Raw genomic sequence first — 11266 nt, 5'->3', positions numbered from 1 at the left:
CGTCGCATAAACCCGCGTGACTGATTTTCAATTTTCCGCTGACGTTTTTGCGACCGTCGAACTCGCGTAAAATTAGTTCCATGAGATTAAAACGAATTCGTCAGTGGATTTTTGCAATTTATTTGCCCTGAACGAGTAGGCGTCGCGACGAAGACCGCGGTGCTCGCAGGCATGGAAAAATAATGAAGATATAGAATATATTGGGTCGAAGGAAATAGCAATTTCCTCCCGTGGAATCTGTGCACCGCGAGAGGACATGAAAAATTGGGCCTATCACGCTCCCCGAGTTCGCTTCTCTTTCGGGCCACCTTCCGTTCAAATGGATGGGCGAAAAATCGAGTCACAGAGAAGCAAGAAGAAAAAATGGCTATCGATCCGCGGGAACTAACCCAATGTATACGATGCCGACCCGAAATGCCAGGATAATGAATCGCGCGGGGCTGGATTTGTGGCTAGACTGTAACAACTACTGCCACGGCGCTATTTTGTCGCGAGAACGCTCGAAAAATGAAGCAGACGGGGATCAGTGAAGGGGAATATGTTCCTGTCGCGCTTTGCGGGATGTCGATCACCTCTAAACAGGTGGGATCGAGGTCTTCACCTTGTTCCGTGCTTATAGCACCGTTGTTCTGCTTTACTGATATAAATCGTGATAAAATGGGGAAAAAAATCGTATGCTAGTTTTTAGGGGGTCGTTGCAGAGAGAAGGCTTCCTGCTATAAGTTTATTTGGAAAGAGAATCGTGAGAAAAATTTATTAAAGCCTATACAATCATCTGACTTTGGTTGTCTTTTGATCTCAAGAAATCTTAGAGAGTATTTAATTTTGTAGCAATCAGGAAAATTAGGATTTCTGTGATCCTCAGATATTTTTCAGTCACAGCAGTGGATTCGTGAGACTTTTCTGAGTAAAATGAGCTCAAACACGACATAATTCGAACAAGGTTAAAATTGGGTTAGGTCTAAGACAGCAATTCATTTTGTAGTAATCAAGAAGATTAGGATTTCTGTGATCCTCAGATATTTTCCAGTCACAGCAGTGGATTCGCGAGGCTCTCCTGAGTAAAATGAGCTCAAACACGACATAATTCGAACAAGGTTAAAATTGGGTTAGGTCTGGGTTAGGTCTGGGTTAGGTCGATTTAGACATGTATTACCCACAGTAATTCTATTTGTGTTTGGGCTCATTTTACTCGGGAAACGATAGACAATCAGCTGATACTACTTCTATCCTTGCCAGATCTGACCCAGACCTAACCCAGACCTAACCCAGACTTAACAAAAATTAAACTTTGTCCCATTTGTCTCGTGTTTGGACTCATTTTACTCGGGAGAATATAGCAAATTCATTGGTACTAGGTTTACCTTGATAGAGGAATATCCTACATCTTTATACATTATATGTTTTACTATGGTAATACCAGAATACGAGTATATGTATGCAGTTTAGAATCCAGTACAGTTTGAGCTCCTATATGTAATACTATAAAATATAATGTATAAGTACTATAAAATTCACTGCAGCATAAACTTGAATATACTTCAGAAATTAGTGTACTACAATAGAATCACATTAGTGTGTCACAATAGAATCTTCTATGTAATGTATCATAAAACCCAGTACTTGGAGTACCATTAACGTTTCCCATAGCAAAGTACGGAATATAACATTTAATTGGCCAGGATATTTGATCTCGCCAAGACAAACTCATACTTTTTAGTTAGCAATTAACTATTGGGTACGTTCAAACAATTCGCGTTGCCAATTAGGAGGCACAATACACGACTGCCACGGTGGCCCTCGCAGAACTCTCAATCGTGATCAAAAAGTTCAACTGGGCCTCGGGTATTCGCCATGACGCGGCGGTCAAGGTAACAAAATTGTCAGTTTTTCCACCTGTAACATCCAGCCACGCCGCTCCTATTTGGCGTGAAAGCTGAGATAACCAGATCGGTCTGTTTCCTTTCCTCCCACAGCGCAATATTGCGGTGAATCTGTATTTCGTTCGATGGCCAACTCGAACAGCGACTGCGTTCGCGAATTAAATCCTCGTTTATTACAAAAGGCATCGAAATTGTTCGAATTGTCGGAGGATTTTCAGAGCACAGAGCTGTCACTGAAAAGTTTCTGTCTGTCATTGAAATTGAACTTTACGCTCGTGCGATTGTATAATTAACGACACATTCTTCCGCGGAAATGCCATCGGTGGCGATGAAATTTAATAAATAGAGTAACGTATTGCATCAGGTAATTTCTGCGGCCATGTAATAAAGCGTGAATTATGAAAGTTCGAGGGGCGCTGTAACCACGCATTGAATCTCTAAAACGCGCCATTTATTGTTACAGCATTTTCAATTTAAACCGCGCACTAGCGAGAATTAAAATTAATGGAACCTTCAGCACAGTGGCTCTTCATTCCACGAACCTTGCACAGAGGTCCCTTCCCCTAAAGGTAGCACTTTATCTCGTCAATACAAGAGTATCGAAACTTCTCTGAATTTCCAGTTAATGAACGTTTTCGATCCCTGAATTACGAATCAGGACTAAAAAAGAAAAACGTAAATAGAACAAGTAGAGCAACGAGGGAAACGTTTTTTATTCATCGACGAGGAGAACTGATCGATTTTTTTTTTATTTTTCAAACCCTTTTTCCTTGCACCTTCCGCGAGGGAAATGTTAGTTAAACGATTCACTTCACGTGAGATCCCATTTCCAAATTCCCAGCTCCTGATATCGATTCGAAGAGTATCTGCACCTGATAGAATTCACGGGAACCCTCTCCCTTTGGAAGCAACCCCTCGGTGAATTTTATCTCGAGATCGTCGCTGCTCCTTCTCTTATGGAAATTCGGTAGGGGTGATCTTGATCGTAGGTTAATAATTCATGCCAGCCCACAGAATTACGCACACAAGCCATTAGCTCGCAAACAAACTAAACGGCTGTCCCATTTCACTTGGCAAACAGAATCAGTTTAATCTGATTATGTAACTGTCTCCTCGATAATTGAGAATACATATTAAACTCTGCGATAGAGGACACTCGGAAGTACATATTTCACCGAAGAAATTCCACCAAAATAATACTCGTGTCAATAAGAACGAGAGCGGGGGTGGGACAGAAGACAGCGTTTACAAACAGCGCGGCTCAGCAAACAGTCACTTTGCAAATTGGTACACAAAACGACGGCAAGCACAGGCTTGAGGCGTCCAGGAAATTTATCGTCCCTGGTTTAAAACCTAAACGAACGTTCGACACTGGCCCGAAAGAAAAATGGCAAGAAGATTTCAAACAGGGCGAGATCGATCGCTCGCGAAGCAACATTTGCTAATTACCCGAAGCGTGGCTATCGAAGATAAGAGGGATTGTTTCTCGAGACCATCGAGCGAAACGCTGACAAATTCCTCCTTCGCTATCTAGACGCTCATCAGGATCCACGAAACGCCAAGCAGACCATTTCTTCTCGAAGAGTCGCTCGAGGTTTTCAATAACCTCCCTGGTGATTTCAATTCGCAATAATCACTTAAGTGGTCCAGAGGGCCAGAGTTCCGCGACAAATATTTGGCGCGCAAGCAGTGTCCAAAACGTGACGCGAAATTTGCAAAACGAATTTTCGCAAATTACCCGCTCCTGTAATTCGCCGTGACCCTTACGTGACCCCGTGTTATCGAAGTGTCAGCCAGCCCAAAAATAGATCGCCCGTGGCGGCGGTTTAGACAATAGGCAAGGAGAGCGAAATGGATCAAGCGCGATTTATTAATTTTGCAATTAAATCGCGGCGAACACAATTGCACGGACGACTGGAGGCTCGATCGATTACTGAAGCACTCGAAATCGAGGGAGACTCTACTCTGCTACTGCGATTTCTTCGACAGCACACGTTCGCCACAGCCGAGTAATCCAATGCAATTATGTTGTCATAATCGGTTTTAAATAAACTGAGTCTGTTGAGTGGAGGAAATCAGAGGATAAATGGGAAATATTCCAGCAAATGAGTTACTTGGGGTAGTTTTAGTCGAGATTCTATGGCAGTCTTATCTGACAATGTTACGGAACCATACAGTGTGTTATATCAGCGATTTATGGGGAAAGTGGAATGTTTGCAAAACTGGTGCAGTAGAATTTTTATTGTCTCCTTAAACATCGAAGAGCCTGACCTATAGGTATCCTATACTGGAGGCTGGGAGGCACCCCTATCAAAGTGCGCTCATGTCGCCCGCTGATACGTTTATTGAGGATCGATCGGCAGCACAAAGATATGGAGAAGTTCGTGAACTGGAGATTAAATAATTTAACGTCGCTATTACTTTCTTGCGATTCAATATTGCGATAATTTAGAAACCTTCACAAGCTTCTTTCACTCCCTGGATTTACTTTTCCACGGAGCAGCTTATTCCATCTGAACACCGAGAGAAAGCTGAGATGGGAGGATCCAGTAAATTGTGCTTTTCCAATTGAAACAATCTCACGTTATATCAGCGAATGACAGAACTCCTGAAGAATAGATGGAGGCTTTAGGCAGAACTCTGGACTGTCTCTAAAATAAGATAAGAATCTCGTAATTCGGAAGCTGGCCTGCAGGGGGTGTAAAACTTTTACCTCGCCAACCAATTAATTAAGTTCCTTGACGTATCTCATAGCGTGGCATAATTCCTTCCGATTCGCCATTAATTATATCGCGCTGGGGGAACCAGCTTCGCCGATACGAGAATGAAATCTTCGCGTTGAGAGAGAAATACTGGAAAAATCGTTTCTGCCTCTACCGGTTCGAGAATAAGTTAGGGCCCATTGTGAGACTGGCAATGACCCTCGAAGAAAGAGAAAGGCGTGGACATACGTGGCCTCGCCGATCCGGTTACGAACTTGAACTGGAAGACTCAGCTTTTCTCTGTACCAGCGCGGCTATATAAGAAGGTCGATCGATGTCGATCGATCGCAGACGATTTCTTCGTTCCGTAGACTCTTTCCCAAGCGAGGGAGGACTTCGTGCCAGAACAAGCATCCAATGAAGAGACTGGTGAGTCCTTAAGGATCGATCGGCGATAGCGAGGGAGTAATTGGTATTGGCCCTTGTTGACGAGTACTTTGCTCTAGGGAATCGTCATCCTGATGGCGGTGGCCGTCGCCGCGTATAAGGATCGAAGGGGCCTCGAGGACTTCCCTCCCTACCAGGAAGTGAACCAGCATCCGCCCTTCCACGAGCAGCACCAACCCTTCCGCGAGCAGCCCTTCAAATCGCAGTACCAGTCCTACCGACAGAGGCCTTATCGACAGGATTTCTCTTCTTACGATGAGCAGCTGCCCTTCAAGGATAGACCAGTGTTCAAGGATTACCCATCAGCGAACATTCGACAGTTCTATGGGGACAGTGCATCATTCAGGGACTCGCCTGACTTGAAGAAGCAGACTCCTTTCTTTGTAGACGGGCCATCTTTCAGGGATCAGTCGTCCTTCAAGAATGAACAGGTCCTGGACCAGTCGCTGAACGATCAGTATTCTTATCAACGACCCTCCTTCCGTGACGACTTTCGGTTCTCAGACTTCTACGATAAACCGAGCAGTGGGTACAAGGGACAGGAGCAGCCTGGTCAGGCGACGCCCTTCACCAGGGACTCGGAGTACTTGAAGCATGGTAAGGAGGTGGTGGCTAGCCTAGGAAGGTAGTTAGGCTTTCTTTTCTTGTACTTGGGGTAGCAGGGTAGCAGAGAAATGTTTCTTTGCTTTCCTGGAGCGAATGGCTTTGCACGCTGCAAAGAGCAAGCTTCTGTGCATCGTTAAGAGAAAGAAGACGCTTGAGATGATAGCGAGGAGAAAAGGAACATTAGCATTGGATGCGTCTGGGAAGCTCCCAGCGCGATATCCTTTGTCAAACGGTCCTTTTGAATCCTCCAGATTTCTATTCCGCGAGGACAGTGCGCGCAGGAAATGTTTTGTCGCGTTCCAGGAAACCACGGCCTCGGGTACGCGTCTGTGCCGCCGATCTCCCCGTACGAAAACGCGCTGCCATTGAACGAGGACACATCCACGACGACGGCGCCGTCGACAGCGGCGACGACCACTCACAAGTCATCTCTGCCGTCTACTGTCTCCGCCGCCAACGCCGCTATCACCCAAGTTCATACGTCTGTGACTTCCGAGCCGAAAACGGTTTCGCACTCGGCGACAATGCCGAGCGTGAAATCCGATACGGTGAGCGAAATAGCCTCTTCCCAGCGTCGCGCATTTAACTCGAACGACGCGTCCCTTCGCCGCCACCTCATCCCCCCTCTGCGACTGTATTCACAGAAATTTACATGTGTAGCCTTGCTGGAGGGACTTCCACGCCGCGCGCATTGGGGAAGCTCAAGTTCGCTTTCAATCGATGGACCTAATCCCTTTGCTACTTTCGAAGACCCCACACGGTCTCAAAAGATCCAATAAAAGTTTGTAATTGCTTTCAGCTGGCAGAAGGCGCCGCTACAGGCACGTCAGCCCCCACGGCTGCTACGATGGCTGCCGCCACCGCGAAGCAATCCACCTTGGCCCAAGCAGCTTTGACCACCAGCTTACCTATTGTGGCCACGGAGTCGCCCATCCTCTCCTTTGGCAGACAGTACGTAATGGCAGTGTCAGGCTTGATCACTTGGTCGAGTGACCGTGATACTTTCTTTTTCATTCACTGACCTTCTCTCGCGGCTGCTGTTATAGGATGACAGTGAGGGATCGCTTTTAGGCAGACCTCGTTGAGCGCCTTTATTGTGTCAGCTTGTGGGAATAGTATTTCTGTCTTGAGATTTTGCTTTTTAGTCTAGTAACTGTTGCAATATGGCTATATTTTGTAGTGCTTATTACATGTAGTTTGGTACATTGGGCGTTGTTAGTTTCGATTCGGAGGACACCTCTTTTAGGTGTCCAAAGTGTTAAGTGTCTATTTGGCTTAATGAGGTCAAGGAAGATGGTGGAGGATCTTCCTAGGTTCTAATATAATAGAAGTAATGAGAGAGCATTGAAATATAGAATTTGAAGAAATGTGCGCTATTTTTAGCCATTTATGGGCAGATGCATGGAAGCCTGGAAAGACGCGATGAAAATTATTCTGGTTGCCATCCGCGAGTCGGGGACTCCTGAACACGATAAATTAGTATTCATTTCTTCCTACTCATCTCCTTTCCCCCAGGACGCTTCCTCCAATTGAATTTCAAGCGGGAAAGTTCACCGCCCCGGCGTCTTATTACGTCACCAGCGGGCTGAAGGGCAAGCTGCAGCAGTCCCTGCTCGGCTACCTCTTGTCACAGCAGGCGAAAACCGCCATCAAAAGCAACGATCAGAGTTCTATGCTCAGCTACGCGCTGCCAGATGTGCTGAACAGCAGTTTGAACAACAAAATCCAGGGTCAGCCTCTCAACTACGTTCTTCCGGAGGAGTCGAAGGCTGCCCTAAAGGACAACTTGCTCAACTATTTACTGCAGCCAGAACCGAACCGCGGCCTATCCTTCCCGCAATCTTCGCTATCGGAAACAGTCAACTACATTCCACTGAACACCGCCCTCGCCGAGAGGCCGAAGATCACGTTACCCACGTTGCCAATTGCAACTCTGTCAGCAATTTCTCGGCCATTGCAGACGCTGAACTATGCATCACCCACGCTGCCAAAGGTCCCTACCTTCATTGCACAAGACACCTCATCTGGCATCCCCTTAGGTATAATTCTTTTTATATGTATTGATTAAGTAGTAGGTAAATTTCCTTGAGAGACAATTTCAAGTTATTTTGCTCATAAGTAGGGATGCCAGGTGAGCAGGAACTTTTTGACGTCACTAGAAACGTAGGTAGGGAAATAGGAGTGGGAGTGGGGGAAAGATGTGACATGGGGGCGCCACGCGATAAGGCGACGTTATTCCCCCACTCACGTTACTAGTGACGTCAAATAGCTCTGCTCATCTGGCATCCCTGCTGATCAGTATTGCCATATGCTGGGACAAAATGTCTTCCAGTGACGTCATAGAGTAGAATAGTGGGCGTACCACAGGCAATACAGTCGAATAGCGTGCCATTTTGTCCCAGAATATCACAATACTGCTGGGAACCAAGGAACTGTATTAGGGAAATTTAAGCTTTGGTCTTGGGCTGTGTATTCTTTCGGCCTCTGTTATGTTAAAGCATTCCATGTGTTTGCTTCAGAAACAGCTCTGCCAACGACCTTGGGATCCACCATACCAATAGCCCAGTCTACAAGCATATTCAACAGTTTACCCAGCGGGATGAGCGGCATGTCTTCAGGCATAGCCAGTAGCATAACGCCCGCTCTTCCTGTTAGCATACCAACTTTGAACTTGGGCCAGAATTTCCAACACATAGGCCAGGTGCGACAATTCGAGGCGGCTAGGAGTCAGCCGCTCTCCTACTCCACAGGTAATATCGATTCAAAGAAATTGCGCAATAGCCTAGAGGTCCCTCTTGCTTCAGGGTTGCTTCAAGCATTGGTACAGTTCATCCCCCCTAACCTCAGCGATTTATTTAGGATTGCAGATGCAATTGGGCGATTTCGGGGGAATGGACTACGCTTTGAGGTCGAGCAATCAAGTTTCTAGGCCCCTGGAGCTTGGCATTGCCAAAGTGGGCCTGAGTCTACCAGAAATGTCGCGACAGCAGTTTCCCACGTTCTCCAAGGTGAGCTGTCGATGAGTAACACCTCTGAACTTGGGCGAAGTGGTCACTTGACTTCTGTTGGCACCACTGTTCGAAAATTATATTGCTCTGTTACGCCAGTATTGATTCAGACAACATGCTGCGAAGTTATTAGTCTCTGGGATTTTCCTTTCCTTCTGTGTAACTTCTAAGCTTCCCATTTTCTTGAAAAAATTTCTGGCGTTACCCCTTCAAGAATTACTGCGCCCGCAGTGTGTTGTACCCTACGAAACTTGGAAAGCTGGTAAACTTCTCGGGATGGAGGAAATTCAACAACGTGATAGTAATCGCGTCGGCCTCGATGGCTGTTCCTCAGAGGGATTTTCTCGTCGATACTCTGGAGCGTGTTCCTCTCCAAATCTACGCGCGACGAAAGTTTCTTGTTAAAAGCTTCCCTGAAATATACCCCGCTGAAAGTTCAGACGATCTTTCGGCGACATTTCTAATCTGCTATTTTGAATTTTGTAAGCTGGGAACATGCACGAACAAATATGCACGTTATTCATTCGATTTTTCGAGGTTTACTATGTATCCAATAAAAAGTCAGCTGTTTTGTTGGATTATAAGAACACAATCAATTAAATAACGCGAAATACCATTCAGAATGTGTACTTTACCCTTCGAGCCGAGTTTGATGTACATATATATCAGGCATTGAATATGAATGGCTGCTTGGTTTAATTGGAAACAGTGCAAAAAATATATATCAGCTTATTCGTTGATTGGATAATTTCTTGCGGTGGTGCTATGACGTTAACTTTTGCCTTCATAAGCTGACTCATCTCTCGTAGACATCAATTTTAACAGCAAAGTTGAATTTTTAATTTAATTACCCTAAGCCCTGAGGTAGTTGCTACAGTCTTGAAATAATAATGCAAAGACCCAACTACGTCCTCGGTGTTTCTCAAATTTCTTATTCAAGTTAGCTATAGCTTGAGTAACTTGCACTAGTTAATAAGATAAACTCGAGGAAGTTCGCGGAGCAAGTAACGAGTATAAAGTACATCCTGACAGACCTTACGAGAGATAGCTCTTAAATTTTCCAGCGGGATCGATTTTAAATTAAAATCTCGTTAAAAATATTTCGCTGTTACAGGTCGGACTCGAGCAGCACATGTGGTAGAGTACATCCAGGACAGAATACTTAATTTTAATCGACTGCCAAAGCTGGAGGAGAGATACTATAGTTATAGATTTATGGTTGTTTTAAGTATATATAATTTAATATGTTACAAAATCAAATTAAAAACTTGCCCCCAAAACATGGTACCATTGTCTTCCTTCTATTCATAAACTTCCTCAATTGCCCTTTATTTATAGAGTCCTGCGACTCATTCTTATCAACATTCGATATTGACCGAAATGCAATACTATTAATCCATTAAATATCATCGATACTGTTATCGACTGTTTTTCTCCGTCGCCCCATTTCTTTGGCCAGACCACCACGAATTGCCCATCCATATATTTTTCTTATTACGAAGAAATTTCGCTACCCATAACGCCCTACTTTTCCTTCACCCTCTCACTCCCTTGTATATTTCTCCCTACCACCTTTTTCGGCCTTTTTATCGCTGTATCTCCTCTCTGTTGCCGCTTAATGGCCCCCGTGAACAACCCCAGACGCCCACTGGAACAAGGGTTGCGTCCCTTACGCGAGCTCAGGGCGCACTTTACCTTGAGGTTATTCGCGAAGGTAGAGGTGAAGCGATTTCGCTGTAGATTGGATTCGAACTTACCTCTGCAGTTCCCACCCATGACCATTGTCACTGTAGATCGCATTGATGCTTTCTTCCAGTTTCTCATAGCTGAAAGGGACTCTACTCTTCAAGTGCCAAAAAGGTAAAGGAACAGTAAAGAGGAAAGAAATTATTAAAACGATGCAGTGGTTAATTTCTAACCTTGGGAAGAATATTTAATATTGAAACGTTGGCTTTTAAAGACCACAGTTAATTTCAATTAAAAGAATTATGGAACTATAGAGGAGGATTTTATTCCCAGGACTTCCTGGTCTCAAAGGGGATATTTAATACTGCAGCACTTACCTCGGGTATGGCTCGTGGAATAAAGAGTCCAACATTTTAATTTATACTATATTTTATTAATTTTAACAAGTGTCCGTGTGTTCGGTTCCGCCGTGTCTCTGAATGACCGTGTTTGTGTGAATATGTATAGGTATTGCCATCAGTACATACAGCGTTTTAGATATTCGTGTTGTTCCGTCTCTCGTCTTGCCTCGACTGCCACGGCGGACAGAGGGACTCACCACTTACAACTATGCCCTGTATAGACCATTCGTAGTGATAATTAGGAAATTCATAGGAAAAACGTGGCTCTATCGCGCCAACGACACACCCCTACTTGGACACTTGGTCATTCCGTTTTCGATCAATTTCTACCTAACCGTTTATCTCTTTTCGGCTCGTCCTCCTCGAGCTCCGAATTCTCCCGAAAATTCGTTTCCGAGCCTCCAACAGTCATTCGTATACGCACGCGCCTCCCCCCGATTAAATATAAATATACACAGATGTACAGCGTACTAACCCCAAAAACACTCCCCATACGATACACAGGGGGCTACGCCCCGTACGTGCACCATAGA

At 45.0% G+C, this 11266-nt stretch overlaps 1 protein-coding gene across 1 annotated transcript; it reads left to right on the top strand.

The window, feature by feature from the left end:
- The first annotated feature begins 5002 nt into the window (after positions 1–5002).
- On the top strand, positions 5003–9842 carry LOC143181384 (uncharacterized). Its single transcript, XM_076381764.1, has 10 exons — positions 5003–5014; positions 5092–5629; positions 5942–6343; positions 6409–6589; positions 7154–7677; positions 7761–7864; positions 7908–7969; positions 8015–8388; positions 8498–8646; positions 9761–9842. The coding sequence occupies exons 1-10, from the start codon at positions 5003–5005 to the stop codon at positions 9785–9787; spliced, it is 2373 nt and encodes a 790-aa protein (XP_076237879.1). The 3' UTR covers positions 9788–9842.
- Positions 9843–11266: the final 1424 nt, after the last annotated feature.

The sequence above is a fragment of the Calliopsis andreniformis genome, chromosome 7 (assembly GCF_051401765.1).
Source record: "Calliopsis andreniformis isolate RMS-2024a chromosome 7, iyCalAndr_principal, whole genome shotgun sequence".
Lineage (NCBI taxonomy): Eukaryota > Metazoa > Arthropoda > Insecta > Hymenoptera > Andrenidae > Calliopsis > Calliopsis andreniformis.
Note: the sequence above shows the minus strand (reverse complement) of the source record. Positions and strands in the feature narration are given on the sequence as shown.